At 40.4% G+C, this 23,339-nt stretch overlaps 2 protein-coding genes across 3 annotated transcripts in view; both read right to left on the bottom strand.

Annotated features, from left to right (window-relative positions):
• LOC133364983 (protocadherin gamma-C3-like) overlaps nucleotides 1-12,751 on the bottom strand; it is a 303,611-nt gene extending 290,860 nt beyond the window's left edge. Inside the window, exon 1 of one of the 2 annotated variants that reach the window (XM_061586271.1) lies at nucleotides 10,287-12,751. In XM_061586271.1, coding sequence (XP_061442255.1) covers nucleotides 10,287-12,689 — 2,403 coding nt within the window. In that variant the 5' untranslated portion in view covers nucleotides 12,690-12,751. Of the gene's footprint in view, nucleotides 1-1,125; nucleotides 3,544-10,286 lie in introns of those variants that run through there. The other variant, XM_061586231.1, reaches the window with a different exon arrangement.
• Nucleotides 12,752-17,915: 5,164 nt separating this feature from the next.
• On the bottom strand, nucleotides 17,916-20,363 carry LOC133375572 (protocadherin gamma-A4-like). Its single transcript, XM_061607322.1, has one exon. The coding sequence runs from the start codon at nucleotides 20,361-20,363 to the stop codon at nucleotides 17,916-17,918; it is 2,448 nt and encodes an 815-aa protein (XP_061463306.1).
• Between the last annotated feature and the right edge of the window lie 2,976 nt (nucleotides 20,364-23,339).

The following is a 23,339-nucleotide window of genomic DNA, read 5'->3' on the forward strand; positions in this document are numbered from 1 at the left end:
ATTTAAAAGCTGTGATTGGCAAAGAGAATCAGAATCTGTTTACCACTGGAAAATTGATTTATTAATTCAAAATATGTTTTTCTCATCTTTTAGTCCAAAGACCCTCAAGGTAGCTCACCACATAAATCAAAACAATCAAGTAGCTGGATGTGTAATAGCACATAAAGGTCATAACAGCCTGTCTGTTAGTGGCGTGAGGGGGCCAATCAGGCTTCCCAAGGGAAGAAATCCCACGTCTGTGTAGAATAGGTTGGGAGCCTGTTTTGTGCTGAGGGCCATATTCCCTCAGGCATAATCTCCCAGGGACTGTATGCTGAGGCTGGGCAAGGCCAAAGCCAGCTGTGGGCAGGGTGGGAACCAAATGTGGGCATAGTCAGAGAGTGAGAGAGAGAGAGGCGGTGCCAGGGAAAATGTGAGAGGGCCAGCCCTTTCTCATCTTTCTTTTCTGCCACCCTCATTCCCAGTAATCAGTGAGGCAAAGCAGGAGGGGCAGCACTGCTCACCTGCAGCAACCCTGCTGGTCCCTGATAAGGAGAGAGGCAAGGCGTGGGGAGTGAGGGGCAGTGAAAACACGGCAGCACAGCCAATCCAACACTCCTTCTGCCATGCCCGCCCCGCGCCGCCCCTTTCTCTCAGGAACCGGCAGTGATGTTCGGTGTTCAAAAGGCAGATGAGCAGTGCCGCCCCTCCTGCTTCACCCCACCGTCCGCTACAGCTCTTCTCCCCTCCTTTTCCCTCCTTGCCACCCACCCCTGACGTAGAAGGACCGGTCCTGTGTCCCAGGCGATCAGGCTTTCAATTACAGCAGGGCACAGAGCAAGGCCTATGATGACAAATTTAGTGGGCAGGCTGGTTTGCGCAGGAAAAAGCAGTACTTCAAATGTCCTGGACAGAGCCAAACCACAATAAATTTCAAATATGAAATGCTTCCTGTCATGTAAGTCCCAGGGATTTAAGAAGACATGGACGGAAACTGAAAGGAATTTTCCTGCAATAAATAAGATATCGGCTATACATGAAATAAAATCAAATCCAGTATTTCTCTTCTTTTTGAAAAGAGAAAATGAGAAATTCTCTGTCCAGATTTATAAGTACAGATACAAAAAGAAGAAGAAGTTAGCTCACCTGGTCTCTGATTTCATCTCCATTGTTCAAATTTAAATCCTCATTAGCAAGGATAGGATCATTTACTTCATAAGTCTGTTGATTGGTCAAACTATTGGAATAATTTGCTTTGCAAGTTTTAAAATGGCTTTTCCTAGAATCTGTGGTAAGAGAAATCTCATGGCAATAAGAGTGAAGAAATGCTCGGACTCCATCAATACCCACAAACTGTGAAACTGGAACACCACTGAACTTCTCAGTTGCAGAGTGTGAATTTCTCCATCTCTGAACTCTAATTGCTAATAACACAAGAAGGAAGGTGAAGAACAAGCAGGAGACAAAGGCCACTGCAATGACCAGGTAGAAAGTAAGATCTGACTGGGAATCAACAGGAGCTGAGACGCTGCTCAGATCGGAGAGGATTGCAGGGATGGTGTCAGCCAGCACCACAGTGACCGTGACTGAGGCCGAGAGAGGTGGCTGCCCATTGTCCTTCACTAAAACCACCAAGCTTTGCTTAAGAGCATCTTTCTCCAGAAAGAAACGGGCTGTCCTGATCTCTCCGGTGTGGAGCCCCAGAGTGAAGAGCCCGGGCTCTGTGGCCTTGATCAGCTGGTAGGAGAGCCAGGCATTCTGCCCAGAGTCCGCATCCACTGCCACCACCTTGGTGACCAGGTAGCCTGGCTCAGAGGAGTGAGGGGCCAGCTCTATTCCTGTGGAGCCATCGGTGGGAGGGGAGGGGTACAGGATTTCTGGAGCATTGTCATTCTGATCCAGGATGAAGAGGGTCACTGAGACATTGGAGCTGAGTGGTGGGGAGCCGCCATCCTGAGCCTTTACATGGAACCGAATCTCCCGAAACTCTTCATAATCAAAGGAGCTTAAAGCATAGACAACCCCAGTCTCAGAATTAATGGAGAGGTATGAAGAGAGAGGGAAGCCAGTCATTTGACTCTCCGTGATTGAATAAGTTATTCTGGAGTTGTCTTCCCAGTCTGGATCATTTGCACTTAGGGAAAAGATGGAGGCTCCTCTGTGGTTATTTTCCATAAAAAATAATGTGTAATCTGATTCTGCAAAGTGAGGTGGGTTGTCATTTGTGTCTAAAATGTGCAGTGCTATTACAGTGGCTGTAGAAAGTGGAGGGATTCCATGGTCAGTTACTGTGATAGTGATATTGTAGTTTGAAACTTGTTCCCTGTCAAGGGGACCATCTGTCACCAAACTGTAAAAATTATCTATGGATTGTATCAGCCGAAAAGGGAGGCTTCTAGGAATTGAGCATGTGACCTCACTGTTGATTCCAGAATCTTGATCCTCTACATTTATAATAGCAATAACTGTTCCAGTTGATGAGTTTTCATAAATAGTGCTGGTAAGAAAGGTCACTGTTAATTCTGGAGCATTGTCATTCAAATCTGTGACCACAATCTCAACTTTGGCCCTATCAAACAGTCCTCCATAGTCTTCAGCTTGTACCTCAAATTCATAGAAGGATGATGCCTCAAAGTTAAACTTCCCCATGAGTGTTATTATGCCAGTTGTTGAATTTAAAAGAAACATGTGTGAATCCTTTTTTGTGGTTTTCTTGAAGGAGTATTTCACTTCTCCATTGATTCCTTCATCCAGATCAGTCGCTCTGACTGTACATATAATGGACCCTTTAGGAATGTTCTCCTGAATGCTGATTTCATAGACTGGTTGGCTAAAAACAGGTGCATTGTCATTTGCATCTAAAACAATGATTTGAACTTGAGCAGTGCCAGACCTGATGGGATCACCCCCATCCATAGCTGTGAGGATCAGATCATAAACTGATTGCTCCTCCCTGTCCAGTGATTTTTCCAGCACCAGCACAGCGTGTCTGGCACCATTTTCTCCTCTTTGCACATCCAGAGAAAAATGGCTACTGCCTGTGAGTTGATAACTCTGTACAGAGTTTATCCCCAGATCTGGATCATTAGCTTCAGGCAGAGGAAACCGAGTTCCTTGCATAGATATTTCATTAATTTTCACCTCTAGTTCTCCAGGAGGAAAGTGGGGAGCATTATCATTTATATCAGTAATTTCCACTTCAACTCCATAAAGTTTTCTTTTACTCTCAACAATAACCTGAAAATTTAAGTTACACTTCTCTGCCCTTCCACAGATTTCCTCTCTGTCAATTCTCTCAGTGGTTTGTAAATGACCACTGTTGTAGTTCAGAGTAAAATACTGAATCATACCTGTCCTGGTAAGAATCCGGAGTTCACGATCTGAAAGATTATTTCCATCCATTCCTAGATCCACTGCAATATTCCCCACAAAGCAGCCTTTCTCCATCTCCTCAGAAATGGAATAATGAATTTGTGCAGAAACTGTCTCCCAAATGAACACCAATATGAGGCATTGTAGCAAGATTCTCTCTTTACAGCTCCACAGCTTCTGATTTTCTTCCATTTTCTTGCAACAGGATAAATGTACTGGCTCTCTCTCAGAGATGTTTTGAGTATGAAAGTAATGCTGTCTATTTATTTACTTAAAGATGTTTCTGTTACACTACCTGCAATGTCTCTGCAAGTATGATCATGCAGATATTTCTGTTTATATATTAGAGAATTGCTGGTGGGTTGGCTGGAACTCTTGAGCGTGTTCCTTGGCCAGATTGGTGAACAGCGACACCCAGAGGCTCAATTGAAAACTATAGATTATTTTTGATGTAATACTACTTTCATATTTGCCATCGTTAAATTCTTCTCTTCATTTTTTTTTTAAAAAAAAACCATTTTGTTCAGAGACTAAACAATCTAGAGTCAGGAATGTAATGGACGGACAGATCCACATCCTGTTTAAACTGATGGAAGAGAGAGATATGGCAAGTGAATCCCACCATCTTAAACTGAAGCCTTATTATGCTGAAGTCCTTGTACTTAAAAAATTAATACAATTGCTTTTTTGATGGATATTTCAGGCGCATCTGGGGTGTTGTGTTTAGACGTTTTGCTTTCCTTGTCTATGAATACATCTGTGTACGTAGGAAGGGAGGTTTATGCATGTCTTATAAATTACCCTAAGCTTATCTGCACATAGGATAGTAAGGTACTTATACCTTTAAATGATTTGACAGTACATGTGTTTACTCACATGTAAGCCCTGTTGGCCTTCTTCTGGGAGGAAGGATGGGATATGAGTTAAGCAAAGAAATAAACAATACAGGTAAGTGTACTGTGTAGAGAAGATTGTAGCTTCAGCCAGCACCCAGCAATCCTGTTCTCCTTCAGTCCAACTTCCTCTCACACCTGCTATGAGGAGGGGCTCTGGGGATACTGAATTAGAAGTGAGAAAGGACTGGTAGAGGAAGAGAACAGAAGGCACAACAGCTTCATCCTCTTAGTGCCTCAAAGCATTTTAGAGGTACAGGCACGTTGTGGTAAATAACGTAAATATATTGCGTATAAACCCTGAACAACTTGGGACCTGGCTACCCAGAAGACCACTTAACCCATACACACCTGGTGGGTCACTGAGATCATCTGGGGAGCTCCTATTTGTAGCACCATGCATGATGGACTATCACATTGCAGTAACCCAATCAGGGCATTTTCTGCTGTTGCCCCTTTTCTTTGGAATGCTCTTCCCCCTGCCATATGGGAAGCACCATAAGTTCCTTGCTTTGAGGTGTCTTTTGAAGATGTACCTCTTTTCCCAGGCTTTCCCTGATCACTAAAGCTGGACCCTGTCCTATAGCCCAATTGTTTTAGTGGTTTATACTGACATATTTCTTGTCCATTAGAGTTTTACTGTACACCACTTAGAGATTTTAAAAATTAAGCACTTAGAAAATGGTCTTAAATAGTAATAATTGATATGAGGTGTATCTTCAGATAGTATGATCTCAGATTTTATTTCCTTTTTAAATGGAACACATAAGAAAATATATACAGTAGATGATGTTACACATTAATCATACCCACATAGAAAGAATACTGACACACAGCACTGACTGAGACATCTACAAGTTTGCAGCTGCAACTGAGTTGTGGAAGAACGGGCACATGTCCTGTCCCTCCACCATGGACATTTCATAAGATTTCACATGAGCACTCCATATGGAAGCCCATATGCATAATCATCCAGTTTTTAAGGGTGAAGAACTGTGTGCATCATCATCCATATGGAGTGCCCTATCACACATCATGTTATGGGCCTGGTGGATGATAGCAACACAAGAAGTTATCGTTTTCTGTTTCACCCTGTATTTGTTGCATGCAGCACTGTTTCCGTTCCACTACAGTTCATCTTCTGCCAAAAACTACATAATTCGTCTCACTGCCCGCTGTTGTGAAATTACATAACTTACATAAGTTACATTTATGTAATTACCTAATAAATTATGTAAATTACATAAGTTATATTGTCATTACGTTATTCCACCCTATTCATTTCAATGCAAAGGAAACACAATGCAAATAGGGGGAGGGAATGTAATCAATTACATATTGTTTGTGGATTGTAATCAACAACAGTGAATGCTGATTGTATTTTCTGGATTGATTTCTGCTCCACACCTGGGACAAATAAGGTAACATTTCTGTGTATTGGAAGATGCTATTTCATGAAATAGTAGTTGGCATGAAGCAATATGTACAGTTTAGCCCACAACTGGCCCTTCTTAATATTTGGGAAGGGGCTAATGAAGATTGCACAAGCAAATCTGTTATTTCTTTTATGCTGTTGGCTGCTCACATGGAAATCTCAAGGAACTGGAAGTTAGCGGATAAACTGTCTTTTGGAAATTTGCTTTCCAGACTTTGGAATATCATGTTAGCTGAGAAATTGATTTTTAATACAAAGCTTGCTAAATGGACAGTAGATGCATTGGACTATTATGTAACGTGGAGTCCTCTTACTAACTATTTCAAAACTAACAGACATAAAATACATTTGTTCAGTATATTCTTATGTTTATGGGATTAGCTGTAAAGTTATTATTCTCTTTATATAAGGCTATATAGATTAGTCATATTTTCTTAATATATTCCGTGTGACACTTTTTCTTCATGTATAAAAAGACTGATGCATATAGATGGGTAAAGGGTGGGGGGTAGATATGATTTGTTTATTGTTTGTTGTTCTGTATTTGATGTCATACAATTAATAAGAAAACTAAAAAAAAGCTAACATCAGCAATTTCAGTTCCCATTTCTGTTTTCATTGGAATTCTCTGGCATCCCACATGAATGATGGATCACACACCTGCTCCATAATCACTTGACTTATACACCAGGCCAGCAAATCCCTGAACTTGGCCATAGGAAAACCAAAAACTGCCTTTCCATGAAAAGAGTGACTGAACAGGACAGAATATATCTTTAGGGAAAGCTTTTATCTTTCACAATTCAGAAGTCACACAACCCTGGAACACATTCATTATTTAGTAATTCTACACCTACAGGAATGATTAAAAAAGAAGAGAAAGACAATGGGGAGGAAAGTGAAGAACAGAAGAGTTATTGTAAGTGTAAAATAAAACAAATAAAAATAGGGGAAACAAAATCATAAAGCAGTGAAGAATGTTAAATTACAACTTGTTGAAAATTAGATATGGAAGGAGAAATCAGCATTATCCAAGAAGGGAGATCTGCAAATGGCAACAGTGTTCTCTGTATGAATCTTGGCTACAGTGAGTGTAAAAGGCTGCTGAGTGAAACTCAGATCCAGTGCTTCTCAATACATGTGAATAATGCAAGCCAGAAAAAAGCTTTCTTTCTTTCTTTCTTTCTTTCTTTCTTTCTTTCTTTCTTTCTTTCTTTCTTTCTTTCTTTCTTTCTTTCTTTCTTTCTTTCTGTCAGCCACAATCACTTCTTCAAGGCAGGAAGAGGAAGCCAACACTGAATAGTCTAGGTCAACGTTTTCTAAACTGTGGCTGTGGACCACCAGTGGTCCACAAGTTTCATTCAGGTGGTCCACAGCATATCCACAACTTAAAAATTCATATTAATTTTGAATTGTACTTTTATTGCTTCTTTTATTTCTTATATTGTATTTTATTATATTACAGTTTGAAGTCTATGGGATGCAAATGGCAATACATTAAAATACAATATAAGAAATAAAAGAAGCAATAAAAGTACATTTCAAAATTATACAGCATCTAGCATTACAAACTGCCACAAGAGGCAGAAAAATCATTAAGTGGCCCATCGAGATCCTCAGCAATTTTCAAGTGGTTTATTGGGGGGGGGGGAGTTTGGGAACCACTGGTCTGGGTGTTCATTCTCACTCCAATGGCATAATCCTATACTTCAAATTAGCTGGCTGAAGTGCTACAAAATATGGTTCCAGGACTCCTGCAGTGACAGAACCAAGTTATAACTTGAGTTATGCACGTGTAGCTGCAAAGTTACACTGCTCTAAGTTGCCCCCTTCTCCATTACTGGGTTATAGGTTTGCTCTGAAAATAATCTAAGATGGGACCAGAGCTAACGGTGTTGCTTAGAGTCTTTCCAGCATGTGGGAAGGGGGTTCTCAAGCACGGCATCTGGTGTTTTCAAACACTCAATTAGACAAATCTATGACCTGTCTCATAAGAACTCAGACCAAATGTTCTAGATCTTTGTCTCATGCAGCAGCATCCAATTTTCTTCTATTTTTTAAAATTGGAACAAGGATCACTAACAAGATCAGGTACTGTATCGCTTGCTAGTGTTTAATAATCAAAATATAAAACCTTGCTTGACGGAGAGTTGAGAACTTATGGGTTACATGAAAATACATTTCAATAAATAGGTTTGACCTTCTGTTACGCTCAAACCCCAATATCCCTTCCTTCCTGAGGGGGCGATATTACATGTTGACCTTGCTTTCACCCTGCCTAAAATCCAGAAGTAGGACTTTACGTCATGTCAGTTTCTCAGCCAAATTCCTGGAAGGAGAGAATATTTTCTTTGGGCTATGGTGAGTAGTCTTCAATTATCCAGTCTCCAACTGGAACTAGCTAGGCATTCCCCTGAAATCCAGGCTGCCAGGAAGATAGAAACATTTTGATTTGACTCAACTGTTTCTCAGAAAGGATCCTATAGCATGTACAAATAAAGTATATACCTATTATACCAGGAAGGGTATGTTTCTATGAGTTGAGAAGTCTTAGAAACAATATTCTGTTTATTTAATTGACTGCAATGATATGTCTGTTCTTATTCATAAATATACTTTTAAAGTAATCTAATATTGTGATCTGGGTAGATTTTGAACCAAAATATATCACTTCATGTTTCTGTCTAGGTCTTCCTAGGCAAACTACTGATCAGGTAGATATGTTGATCCTAGGGGTGTTGGATGGGCAGAGGTTTGAGGACCTGGTATCCCAGTTGAATTTCTTTCCCCAAGATACTTAGAAGTCCTCTTGGCATCTATACATTTGTCACCCTGGGCTCCTGCTGGGAGGAAGGGCGGGATATAAACCAAATAATAAATAAATAAACAAATTTGCTGGGATATTTTAGGGTAGTTTTGATCCTAGTGGTGATGCTTGGCTTTACATCAGCTTAGATACTGACCCCCTGGAGAACAAAGTTGAAAGAGAGGGAAAGGACTCTGGTCCATTGCTAAAGAAAGGCAGTTTTACGCACAAGTTTTAAATACCCTCCCCACGATATACGTGGCTAGCTGAATAAACTATTAAGAGACATTTTATTTTTATATTATATGTTATATACGTGTATGTGTGACAGAAAGAGAAACCTCTGCACTTTTTTTACACTATTGAGTTATTCACTGCCCCTCAGTGCTTTAAGAAATGTTTAACTGTCAATTTAATAATTGTCTAGCCTCAAAAATGTTTTACTCTCCAGAGTTTTGACTTTTTCAGACACTTGAAACTGAAATTGCATTCTACCTCCACCTTTCATTGGATGACCTCCCTTGGCTTGGAACCACAAAGCAATTAAGTCTTCCTGCTCATGTCTCCTCACAGCGCGCCGCACACACCCAATGATGTCTTGAGGGAAGCCTGCCAGGGCCTTTCAGCTTTGAATGGATGAGTCTGGCAGGCCCTAAGGGTGGCTCCTAGCCCTGATCCCCACAAACCTCTTTGAGACAATTGATGTCTGGAACACATCAATTATGAATATTGTTAATAAACTACCGCAAGCATAAAAGAGATTTGGATAAAACAAATTCTGCTGAATGTAGATGTTTTTGTTTTGTTTAGAAATTCACGAACAGTTTTAGCATCCCTTTCAAATTTATTATAGACAAGTGTGGGAACCTAATGAAAAGAGTTGGAGCTTCAGGGAGACTGGGTAGAATGAAAACAAAATTGAATCATTGAATCGTAGAGTTGGAAGGGGCCTATAAGGCCATAGACTCCAATCCCCTGCTCATTTGGGAAAACCCTGTCATGATTGTTAAATGCAGCAGAATCAAGATTAAATCTTGTTCCTTTATGATTGAATTTAAATCCTCTGGAGGTATGACATGGTCCTTTAACTCACAAATCTGTTGATTGGTCAGAGTGTTTTCAGATTTTGTTTTGTTTTTTGCCTTGGAAATGTTAAATTGGCTTTTTCTTAGTAAGAGAGACCTCACACAAGTAAGAGTGAAGAAATGCTTGCACTTCATTTATACCTACTAGGCACTAGCCTTCTCCAGGCATGCACACTTAGGGTTAACTAAACATGCAAGGGAGTGTCCTCAGGGACAGATGTGCTAGCTCCGCCCCACTGTTGTCAACTTTCAACTCATTGAGGATGATTGCCTGATACAAGAATCCCTGGGAAATCAGGGAGCTAAAATGCCCAGGGAACCCCCACAAATACAGCATACACTCTGCTTCAGAGATTTGCCTTCCCTGAGTAAGGAGAGACCAAGGAGAAGAATGTTGGGGGGGGAGGGGCAGAACTAGTTTGCTCATTCCTCTGCACCTCACATGTTTTTTTAATCCTAAATGTGCACATCTAAACGGAGTTACTGTTTAGAGGCTAAATAGATGATACAATGTCATAGCTCCTTTTTTTCTCTCTCTTAAGGATATGTGAATTGGGTCTTCATATGTCATTATCATCAACTTTCCTCTTAAAGGACTGGAATACTACTGAATAATTGCACAGCCCCTGAGGCAAATATAAAGGAAATTCATTTAAGTACAATGCTTCTTTATGAACTTTAAAAGATAATAGAATTATTGTAATGTAAATGCTCACCTGACTGATATTCAAATCATCTGTTATTAACACAGGATCTGGCTTATCGGGAGCCTGCTGTGGTGTGAGAGTATTAGTACAGCTTCCAATCGGACAAAGAATCTGGCTTTTCCGAGAGCCTGAAGTCAATGAAACCTCATGGCAATAAGACTGAAGAAATGCCCGGACTCCATCCATCCCCACAAACTGTGAAACTGGAACACCATTAAAATTCACACTTCCCATGTCACACAGCTGAGAATTTCTCCATCTGTGCAGCCTAATGGCCAATAACACAAGGAGGAAGGTGAAGAACAAGCAGGAGACAAAGGCCACTGCAATGACTAGGTAGAAAGTAAGATCTGACTGGGAATCAACAGGAGCTGAGACGCTGCTCAGATCGGAGAGGATTGCAGGAATGGTGTCAGCAAGCACCACAGTGACCGTGACTGAGGCGGAGAGAGGTGGCTGCCCATTGTCCTTCACTAAAACCACCAGGCTTTGCTTCAGGGCATCTTTCTCCAGAAAGAAACGGGCTGTCCTGATCTCTCCAGTGTGGAGCCCCAGAGTGAAGAGCCCGGGCTCTGTGGCCTTGATCAGCTGATAGGAGAGCCAGGCATTCTGCCCAGAGTCCGCATCCACTGCCACCACCTTGGTGACCAGGTAGCCTGGCTCAGAGGAGTGAGGCGCCAGCTCTATCCCCGTGGAGCCATCGGTGGGAGGGGAGGGGTACAGGATTTCTGGAGCATTGTCATTCTGATCCAGGATGAAGAGAGTCACTGAGACATTGGAGTTGAGTGGTGGGGAGCCTCCATCCTGAGCCTTGACCAGGAAGTTAATTTCCCTGATCTCTTCATAATTAAAAGAGCACAGAGCATAGATGACCCCAGTCTCAGAATTAATGGATAGGTAGGAGGTAATAAGGAATTTGCTCATGTCCCCTTCAATGATGGAATAACTTATTCTGGCATTCTCTTCCCAGTCTGGATCATTTGCTTTTAAGGAAAAGACCGAGACGCCTCTTTGATTGTTCTCTATGAAATAAGATATGTAGGCTGATTCTGCAAACAGAGGAGGGTTGTCGTTTGTGTCTAGGATTTGGAGTAAGATAAAAGTAGACATAGACAGTGGTGGAGTCCCATTATCAGTAGCTGTAATAGTGACGTTGTAGTCTGCTATATGCTCCCTGTCAAGGTTATTTTGTGTCACCAAACTGTAAAAGTTATCAAAAGATTTTTTTAGCTGGAAAGGGAACTTTTGGGGAATTGAGCATGTGACCTCCCCATTGAGTCCTGAATCTTTATCTTGTGCATTAAGAAGGGCAATAACTGTTCCTATTGGTGAATTCTCAGGGATGGTATTGATGAAAAAGCTTATTGCTAATTCAGGTACATTGTCATTAAGATCCATAACAATTATCACAACTTTTGACCAGTCACTCAAACCTCCTCCATCCTCAGCTTTCACCTCAAATTCATATAACGATGATTCCTCATAATCAAGGTTCCCCATTAGGATAATTGTACCAGTTGTTGAGTTTAAAAGAAACATTTTGGAATCTTTATTTGTGATTTTTTTGAATGAATATTTTATCTCTCCATTGAGTCCTTCATCCAGATCAGTAGCTCTTACTGTTGCAACTTGGGACCCTTTAAGAATGTTCTCCTTGACCCTCAGTTCATAAATTGGTTGGCTGAAAACAGGTGCATTGTCATTTGCATCTATAACAATGACTTGGATTTTAGCAGTACTGGACCTGACTGGATCACCACCATCAATAGCTGTGAGGATCAGATTGTAAACAGATTGCTCTTCCCGGTCCAGATTTTTTTCCAACACGAGCTCAGCAGACTTGGCACCATTTTCTTCCATTTGCACATCCAGAAAAAAATGACTAGGGCCTGTGAGTTGGTAGCTCTGTATAGAATTTATCCCCAGATCTGGATCCTGACCTTCAGGTAAAGGGAACCGGGATCCAGGGGTAGAAGTCTCGCTGATTTTCAGTTCCTTTTTCCCTGATGAGAACTGGGGAGCATTATCATTTATATCAGTAATTTCTACTTCTACCTTATAGATCTCTATTTTGCTCTCAATAATAACCTCAAAACTTAAAACACACCTTTGTGCCCTTCCACAGACTTCCTCCCTGTCTATTCTTTCAGAGATTTGTAAATGTCCACTGTTGTAGTTCAAAGCAAAATACTGAATCATACCTGTCCTGGTAAGAATCCGGAGTCCACGGTCTGACAGTTGATTTCCTTCTACTCCTAGATCCTTTGCAATATTCCCCACAAAAGAGCCTTTCTGCATCTCCTCTGGAATGGAATAATGAATCTTCCCAGAAACTATCTTCCAAACAAGCATCATTGTCAGGCATTGTAAGATTCTCTCTTTATAGCTCCACGCCCTCTGTTTTTCTTCCATTACCTTAGAACAAGATAAATGCTATTGTCTCTGACTCAGGAGCTTCTGTATATCAAATTAATGTGTTTTTTAAAAGGAAATGTCTATGTTACAGTCCCTGAAATATCTGTGCAAGTATGAACCATCAGATATTTTATGCTTACTTTTTTAGAGAACTGCAATGCTGGGTTGGTTGAATAATCGGTCAGATTAGTGAACAGCGACACTCAGAGGCTCAACTGAAAACTGTAGATTGTTTTTTGCTACCCTCATAGTCTCATATTTGGCATTATAAAATAATTCTTTTACTTTAAGAATGGGCGTAATGTAAGCCTAATTTTTTGTGAGTAAAAAATTGTCCTACAGAAACAATATTTGTGACCAAAAATCAAGCCTTTTGGCTTCAGATATATTTTTACTGATTGGTGGTGATGGGTCACTAATAAAAATATAGACTGATATTTTATCCACTCATTGATAACTCTACATAAAATAGTATGTTTAAGCAATGATTCATCTATTTTAATAAAACAGGACTGAATTTCATGAACGAACATGTATGTTAATTCCTTGGCTTCAATTTTCAGAAATTATTCATCAGAGCCTTGATGGCTAGCTACTTATTCCGATGCCCAACATTACAATATCCTTGTATCATAGCCCCCCAGAGGGAAATACGATCTATTAAATCATATAGAATGATCTAATGATTTCATCAGATTTGCCCAGTTTGAAGCCTAGCTATAATGAAATAAAAAGTTTTTTAAAAAGTGTGGAGAACCCCATCTGGGTCTGATGTAAATGTGTTTAATTATGCTGAAACCCTTTTAATGTAGAAATAGGTAGGTCCATGGCAGCAGGCAGAGATTTGTATTCAAGCTATACAAATAAACCTGTACTTATTTGTGCTTGCTTTATATAATTGCCTCTTAACATTTTGTTTAAAAGTATTTATGGGAAATGTACGGTTTGACATACTTTTACTTCTTATTCTAATTTTAAAGGAAAATCCTCAGAGAATATGTCAATATATTATCTTAAGAACACAGATCAGTGACTATTGAGAGGATTGATAGGCCAAGAAAATGAAAAGGTATAGAAAACTAACCTCTGTCACTCAGTGAGCAGTTGTCAGTCAGTGTGGACAATACTACACTGGACCAATGGCCTGACTTGATATAAGGCAGCTTCCTATGTCACTAATGCTCACTTCAGGCGTCATGAATAGTAAAAGGTCAGCACATGAGGGGGTGCAGTGGGACGAAGATGCTAGCTCCAACTACTCTGTTGCTGTTTCCGTTGTCTTCCAACTTGTGGAAGGTGTCTTTGTTTGAAGTCTTTTGTCCATTTGGAGGCTCCTCGCACATTTTACAACCTTGGGTTTTCCAGGAGTCTAACTATGCAAGAAACCTCCACAGACTTGATGGTGATGAGTAGGTAAGAAATCTAATGAATAATGAATGTATCAGTCAATAAATAGGCTACGCACTTCAGGCAATCACTTTCCACAAAACAGGAGGTGGAGCTAGCATGCTCATCCACTCTGCCTCCCCCCCTTCACATGTTTACTGTTCATTATTTGTAACATTTGACCAGGGCTTAATACAGATAAAATGTGTTAGAAATGGTTTGAAGTAAGGGTCAGCCAATATCTCTCCTTTTTATAGGACCATTTGTTCCCATTGATGTTTATGTGCGTGTGTGTTGGCAACTTTTGGGGAGGGAGGAATCTTTTAAAAAAAACACGATTGGGTGTGGTTGGTCTTACCTTTAAAGTATGGGGGCTGAATGTTAGGAATTTTTCATCATTTTTTTTTCCTTTACACTAAAAAGAACCTTGGTATACTCTGTCCAAAATGACAGAGAACGTAATTTGTAATTTTGGACAGAATGCCTCCTGGGAATGATGTTATGATGCTACTTCAAAGCTTTCTTTTTCTGTTAAAAAGAGGGAGGAACCTCTTGCCCACAGATTCTTTCTCCACAAAGATTAACCCAGTCTTCAGGGGGTGGGGTGGGCAAATTTCTTCCTCCTGAACGTAAGAAAAAGCCAACTACCTCAGCCCAGCACTAATTCAAATACTATTGACACATTTAGGGTTAATAAAACAAATAGGCATTTTGAAGTGTGATAGACATGGTTTTGACACACATCTGGGGCATTTCAGGGCATTTGTTTTCAGGAGAGATAATGTATATTGAAGCCACTTTTATCACATTTCCTGGTCTTTAACTGAAATAAAATTGCTACTATTTTTATCACACATAGGGTAAAGATAGGATCTCAGACCACATGCTACACATGTTTTATTCAAGAATCAATGGAGACCAAGTATTTGCTTATTGTACATAGTCCACACATAATCTAGATCTATTGTTACTTTTTTTTGCTCCTAAAAAGCATTTTTGAAAAACTGGTTTCATTCAAAAAAAATGAAAGATCATTGCAGATTAATGCTACATTACCCCACTGTGTGTTCATTTGAAAACAGATAAAAACAGATGCAGGCATTCCCAGCAATGGGGAGTGCATCTATACCTGCCTAATGACGTTGTGGGTGGCTGTATACCGAGACTGCGATATCACTTCCTTGGGCATGTGCAGGAAGGAAAAGGTATGGATAACCTAATCAAGGGGATGGGTTTCAAATGCGTATGACATAACCCCATCCACCCTTGTGGATTGTAGGATCTAGAATCAATCTAGATTGAATGCAGAATGTTGAGGACAAGCATGAACAATTCTGGCTTGAGAAAAAACTACAGTTTTGTGCTACAAACAGGTTGGTGTGTGTATGCTACCTAAGTTCAGGCATTCAGTTCAAATGCATGGCAGGGCAAGTGATGACACATGTGCTGGTCCTGCCCCAAATGTCTCTGCCAGCTCCATCCCTGACCTTTGCACATTGAGCAGGAAAGCCTGAAGGGGAAATCTTCATGTGTTCAGGTGAATGCAGGGGGGGAATCCCTTTCACATAGGGTTTCCAATTACATGTAGAATTCTAAGTTTGGTTCTTCTTCAGCAAAGATTCCCCCTTTATATCTTCGTACACAATGCACAAAAGTCAGGAAAGAGCCAGTAGGGATGCAGATGTTGGGGACAGGGACAGCGTATACAACCTAACTTCTTCTCCATGTACTCTTTGAACTCATGAAGGAATACATTCCAAAGGGGGGGAAATTCCATTGTATGTGAGGTGGAAAACACATTCTCTGCTAGTGAGGGGCTGCCATATATTACTTCCTCCCCTCCCTGCAACAAGGCCTCTGCAAGGACTTCATAATGCTATTTCAAATGAAGCATTGTGGGGGAACATTGTGGCCCATTGCTACCACTGCTCCTAGATGCAGCAGAACTATATTTAAGCAGGGGAGGGGAGGGAGAATTCACTACTGCTTTCTTCTGAAAGCCCCTCGACCCATTTCTCAATTTTCTTCCTCCTTTTCATGTCAATGTCCCCCGGTTTCCATTGAAATAAGTTCAGTATGGAACATTCAGCTCAGCTCTAAATGTCAACACGTATAGCATTTAAACTGAATCCAGCCTAGTCTTTTCAGATGTGTAATTTAATGTAACCAGATGAAGTGAATGTTTGAACCTTCATCACTGTTTGATGTTTGAATCTGGACCACTGAAGAAACCTTCAATGAATGGTCTCTCAGCCACACATGTCACACCCAATGTTGAAATCATTCGATCAAACAGAAAAAAGCAGCTTGTACATGCATATAACAATGATACCAACACAGATTACGATCATAACATTAATTACTGCTAAGCAATCTAAATAAAGAAACTTGACCCATACTGGTTTTGATTGACATTACAAAATCCATAGTCTCAATGTAGGCAACTGAAAAGGAGCAACAAATTAAAGCAAATTTGATTTCCCCTTCTTAGAATTATGGCCACTTTAGTTTTAATCTCAGGGGCATAATCCAGAGATCCAGAGTATTGATTTCAATATCCAATCTTTTTTCTAGATTGGCTCTGCTGGTGCGTTTGCACCATGCTAACCTCACCGTGCCAACCTCACCGTGCCAACCTTTATCTTTAAATAAATATTTTAAATAAATAAAATAAACCACCACCTTACCCCTCCCCTACCTGATATCCAGCAGCAACTCACTTTCAGGGAGATCAGGGAAGTGTCTCCGCCGCACCATGCCATCCACTGCTGCATGCACCTTTGCATTTATCTCTTTAACTCACCTTATATGGATTTTTCATCGCTGAAAATCTTCATTGCTCTTCTCAATCATACTATAACTGTTGCTTACTTTTAAAAGTCATGCTATAACTTTTTAATGTGGAAGTAACCAGCACTGCATAATATTGGCAATTATGTCATAGTAACAGTTTTTGCATTATGTCCTTGCTTTTTTCTAATGATTTCTGCCAGCTGAACTTCACTGAGCTGACCATTTCAAGAAGAAACAGTTCCAAAATCTCTTTATTGAGTTCAGGGGTCATATGAAGGCTGTTCCTTCACTGACACATGTCTTATCTGGTGAAATCATATCTAAATGTACTACTACAAAATGCTTTGCCTGCAAACCTGCATAGCTGTCATGGATAAGAGTGGAAAGTCTGTTCTTGCATGCCATCCATCAGTGAGAAACGTATTATAAAAGGTGAAATTGAAATGCTAGATCACTACGGTTATGCTAATGTATGTGCCTCTCTATTGCCTTAAATATAGTTCAGACTATACGTAGATGACCCATCCTTAGTTCTGCTCCTTTTCCATCTCCGCCAACCTCCTCTCCATCCTTTTTTGTGGCAAGACTGCTACTGCACCCTACCATTGTGACAGTCACCTGGTGAAACCTAATATTATTGCAAGCCTCCTAAACACTTCTGTGCTGGAAGAGAGACCACTGGTCTTCCTGTTACTAATCATAACTGCTTGTATTGGAATCAGATTTCAATACACATAACGTACAACTAGTGTATTTAGGAACACTAGGCAAGTTTGCTATCAAAGCAATATATAATCTAGCTTTCCTGTTCATTCAATAGCCAGTCTTATCCTAACAGGTATAATTAAAATATCACCGAGATCAAAACACCATATTTATTTTAATCAATAACATAATTGATCCATAATTACACATTTCATGACCCTGAAACATTATATCTCTTTACATCTTTGTAACAAAAAGCATAAACAGTCTTCCTCTAGGTTTTGTCATTTAAGAAGCATAATTCAAAATATTGCATAAGCAGGGGCAAAGTACTGAAATTTACATGCTCACCTGACAGGTTGCTGCCTCCTTCTTAATGGTGTTAGAATCACCTATGACTAATAAAGGACCCGGCTCATCAGGAGCCTGCTGTGGTACCAGAGTATTGGAACAACTTCCAATTGGAAAAAGGATCTGGCTTTTCCGAGAGCCTGAAGTCAATGAAACCTCATGGCAATAAGACTGAAGAAATGCCCGGACTCCATCAATCCCTACAAATTGTGAAACTGGAACACTATTGAAATTCACACTTGCATTGTCACACAGCTGAGAATTTCTCCACCTGTGAAATCTGAGTGCCAATAACACAAGGAGGAAGGCAAAGAACAAGCAGGACACAAAAGCCACTGCAATCACCAAGTAGGAGGTGAGATCTGACTGTGGGTCTGCAGATACTGAGACATTGCTTAGATCAGTCAGTATGTCAGAGATGCTATCAGCAAGCACCACAGTGACTGTGACTGAGGCCGAGAGAGGTGGCTGCCCATTGTCCTTCACTAAAACCACCAAGCTTTGCTTAAGAGCATCTTTCTCCAGAAAGAAACGGGCTGTCCTGATCTCTCCAGTGTGGAGCCCCAGAGTGAAGAGCCCGGGCTCTGTGGCCTTGATCAGCTGGTAGGAGAGCCAGGCATTCTGCCCAGAGTCCACATCCACTGCCACCACCTTGGTGACCAGGTAGCCTGGCTCAGAGGAGCGAGGGGCCAGCTCTATCCCCGTGGAGCCATCTGTGGGAGGGGAGGGGTACAGGATTTCTGGAGCATTGTCATTCTGATCCAGGATGAAGAGGGTCACTGAGACATTGGAGCTGAGTGGTGGGGAACCTCCATCCTGGGCCTTGACCAGGAACCGAATCTCCCGAAACTCTTCATAATCAAAGGAGTGCAGGGCATAAACAACTCCTGTATCTGAATTAATTGATAGGTAAGAGGAGAGAGAGGAGTCAATAATTTGACTTTCAATAATGGAATAGATGGTTTTTGAATTTTCCCCCCAGTCTGGATCCTCTGCTTTTAGATGAAATATGGAGGCCCCTCTCTGGTTGTTCTCTGCAAGGTAGAAAGTGTATGCTGCTTGCACAAAGTCTGGAGCATTGTCATTTTTGTCCAAAATCTGAAGCACAATTAGGGTTTTTGATGAAAGAGGTGGCACGCCTTGATCTGAGGCTGTGATAGTGATGTTGTAGGCTGCTACCTGCTCTCTGTCCAATGCTCTAGCAATGACCATAGTGTAATAATTATCAAATGTTTTTGTTAACTGGAAAGGAATATTAGTAGGAATAGAGCATATGACTTTCCCATTCTCTCCTGAATCTTCATCATGTACGTTTAGCAAGGCAATGGCAGTTCCTGTTGGAGAATCCTCAGGAACTGAATGAGTCAGTGACCTGACAGCTATTTCAGGTATGTTATCATTAACGTCACTTACAAAAATCACAGCTTTTGATATATTAAATAGCCCTCCTCCATCAGTGCCTTGAATCTCTATTTCATACAGTGTAGATTCTTCATAATCCAGCTTCCCTACAAGAATAATTTCACCTGTCTCTGGGTTTAGGTAGAAGTTCTGAGAAGCTGTGTCAGATATTTTTTTGAAGGAGTATGTTACTTCTCTGTTGATTCCTTCATCGAGATCAGTGGCTTTTACTATAACTACTATATAGCCAGGGAGCACATTTTCTGCAACAGTCACTGTGTATACAGGTTGGCTAAAAATGGGTGCATTGTCATTTGCATCGAGGACACTAATGTGGATTTGGGTTGTGCCAGATTTGGCTGGATCTCCCCCATCAAAAGCAGTGAGAATAAGATCATGCATAGTTTGCTCTTCTCGGTCCAAAGGTGTTTCCAATATAATTTCTGCATATATTGCACCATCCAATCCAGTTTGCACATCCAGAGAAAAGTGTCTATTCACACTGAGTTTATAACTCTGAACAGAATTCATCCCTAAGTCTGGATCGTGGGCATCATGTAGACGGAATCGTGTCCCGCCTTCTGTCACCTCACTGATTTTTAACTGGAATATGTCTGATTTAAAGCTTGGAGCATTGTCATTGATATCAATAATTTCTATTTCAATTCTATAAATCTTCATTGCACTTTCTAAAATAACTTCACAACTAAAGAGACATCTTTCTACCTGGGGACAGGTCAGTTCTCTATCCAGTCTCTCCTTCATGTATAAATGGCCACTCTTATTATTTAAAGCAAAATATTCCATCTTACCTCTGCAAACAAAGCTGACTCCATGGTGTGAGAAGTCCTTTATATCCAGTCTAAGATCTTTTGCAATGTTCCCCACAAAGGAACCTTTTGGCATTTCCTCGGGAATTGAATAATGAATCTGTTCAGTAACAGCCTCACATATGATGCAAAAAAATATGATGGAAATGAAAGCTGTATCCTTGTAGACCCAAAGACAGAACCGCTTTGCAACAGTCAATTCCATTTCTATAAATGCTTATCTTCTTTCTTTCAGCCCCTTAAATGTGGATGCTCTGAATTTGATTTTGTCAATTTTTTAGCGGAAATAAAGTCCATCAAGTAATACAATGGGTGGCTTCCTAGAACTTCTTTCTCTTTCAGTACCCTTGCTTTATTTTTCTAGGTGGAACAGCAGGGCTAAGATAGCAGTATCTCTCAGCACATTTCTCTGCCTGATTAGTGAACAGCGACACCCAGAGTCTCAACCAAAAACTGCACCATCACACTACAAGAGTTCTTCAAATGGGGTGTATACATTTTGTACTGACATAGGAATATTTGTCACTCTAAGCAAATGTTCCTCCAAAGAGACACTCCAAACTAAAATGACTCAAATATTACAATAAAAAAGCAGAAATTGTGCATCATGTTCCTATTGCATTACTTTTCTAAGTCTATATGCACATACTTGCAAGTGATGTTGGTTGAGATTTTACAAATGATTCTTGCCATTCTTTTTTTGTTTTCTACAGTAAGCAAAATACCTGCAGTAGCAAGGTCCATGATCCAATTAAACTAATTTTTAAACATTTCTTTTACAGATTCAAAAAAAAAATTATGGATCAGCCTATAGCAGACTCTGTTACATTTAATATAGGAGTGATGTGTTCTAGGTATTTTGCATCATGATGGCAGTGATATTGTGTACTTGATTCCCACATACCCACACATCTCACATATACTTTTAATGATTCGTGCGATAATGGAATCCCTAAATACAATGAAATCTCACACATATAGCTGTTATCCGGGTAACAGGATTACAGTTACCCTATAGTCACTCTTATTTACATTCCATTTGTTCCATAATAATATTCAGGGTCACAATCTCTGTTAAATGTAACACCAAGACATACAATAACGGCTGGTATAGCACAGTGGGGAGGAGAGCCTGGCTGGAAGTCCAGAGTCTGTGAGTTCAAATCCCCGCTCGTGTCAAGGGCCAGCTAAAGATCACCCCCACAATGAGTGGCTCAGGGGTTATGTGCCCTGACACCTGTGCAGCCGTGGGCACAGTCCCAAGGAGCCCAGTTGGCAGTTGCAGACAAGGAAGGGGCTGGCTTGTGCAGCTGTGGCAAGCTGAGCAGGCCCTAGCCAGCTGGGGAGGACTAGCCTCAGAGGGAGGTAATGGTCAACCCCCTCTGAATACCGCTTACCATGAAAACCCTATTCATCGGGTCGCCATAAGTCGGGATCAATTTGAAGGCAATCCATTTCCATTTTCAAGACATACAATTAAAGGTAATAAAAAATTAAAAACTGAGAGAAATCCAGTATCGTATTGTGTATTCCATAAATTGTTATTGCTATTGTTTGCTGACACATTTAATTGTATTTAATTTGATTGTAGCATTTTGTAAGATAGTTGTAAATTGCTAATGGTGTGGTAGACCCAGCCTGAAAGAGGGAAAGAGTTGTACTATAATCTCAGCACAGGGCACCCACTCCCTTGTTTCCCAGCAGCAATGCAACATGGATGAGGATCTTTTAAACTCACCTCACATGGAAGATAATTTTCTTTGGCCATGTCTATTTATTTTATTTTTAGTTATGCTGTATTCTTTTTAAGAATGACCAGAACTACACAATATTCTCAAAATACGGTTAGACCATTATAATAACAGGTTTTGCATTATGTTCTTGGTCTATTCGGATTTCTAACTGTTAGCTGCAGTGCACTGAGCTGGCAATTTCAAGAAGCTATTAAAAATGACTCTAAAAATATATTTATTGAGTTCTTGTAGCTAATGCAATACAAGTGCCTTACACAACACAGTAACTTTGACATAGCCCTATATTCCAATATAGCTCAACAGTGCCACCTAGAGGGTCTGGGATTTCAGTCCACCACAGTGAACCCTGAATAGACAGCAATTCATGGTTTCATTTCTGTTAAACATCCTTAAGTTAATTCATTTCTCACATAGGCTTACTAGCCAGAACAAGCTAGCTTTTTGTACAGATAAGTGCAGGGTTGTTAAGAAGCTGGAATGAGCCACTAAGTAGTTTCTGATTGGCCACAGAGACCACTGACATCACAGATGGAGCAGATCTCATGTTTCAGCCAAACAATCCATATCCACCAAGGGGCTGGCTTTTACTGATTTACTAGTCTCAGATTCCCATAAAAATGTGAGGCTTTATTTTCAGTCTTGTCCCCTTGGACCAATCTTATCAGGAGGACAAAGATACTTTCTCTCTGGACCTCTTCTGCAAGGGACTCTGGACATATTCTGAAACCAAAGCTTCTGTTCAAGCAGGTAACATGTAACTAGCTACGTTAGATCGACTTTATTGATTTCATGTGCAAATCTCTGTGTGTGATTATTGCCTTCTCTTTTCCTTCATCCTTTCCCCTCCATTTTGTCAAATAAACTTCCTTTTTTACTTGGGCATTTGTCTTCATTGGTTTAAAAAGGAATTTCTTACTAAAAACTTTGCTGTGTGCTAAGACTGCATGGTTGTTAATGCTGCCCTTTGTATTCTAATTATATATCATAAGAATTTGTTAGACTTTTTGTCCACTGGGCATTGGGAACATAGAACCCATAGTTTTTTCTTTGTTGATTTTCCTTCTAGAGCTGGACTGAAAAGAGGTGCCCTTGACAGCAGGGCTCAGTAGATTCCCAAGCAACTGAAAGCCCAAGGGTGTGATAGAAACTATCCTGTCTGGTGGTAGCCTATTGTAATTCTGGTTTGGGGAAAACTATTAGACAAAAAAGGGGTTGGCCAGTAAGAAAAAGTCTTCCAGCCGCAATGTATCACAATAACCAAAATAATGGGATCACTTGAAGGTTGTTCCTTCACTGACACACCCCTCACCCTGTGGAACCATATCCTAAGATAAATGTAGAAGTACAGAATAGTTGAAAGGTACCTCACAGGTTATCTAGTCCAACCCATTGCTGATTCATGAGATACAATGCTGCAGCATCCAGTG

Source organism: Rhineura floridana, chromosome 1, assembly GCF_030035675.1.
Source record: "Rhineura floridana isolate rRhiFlo1 chromosome 1, rRhiFlo1.hap2, whole genome shotgun sequence".
NCBI lineage: Eukaryota > Metazoa > Chordata > Lepidosauria > Squamata > Rhineuridae > Rhineura > Rhineura floridana.

Bases quoted from the DNA above. Each gene is read 5' to 3' on its own strand.
- LOC133375572 (XM_061607322.1), bottom strand. From the start codon at position 20,363: ATGGAATTGACTGTTGCAAAGCGGTTCTGTCTTTGGGTCTACAAGGAT.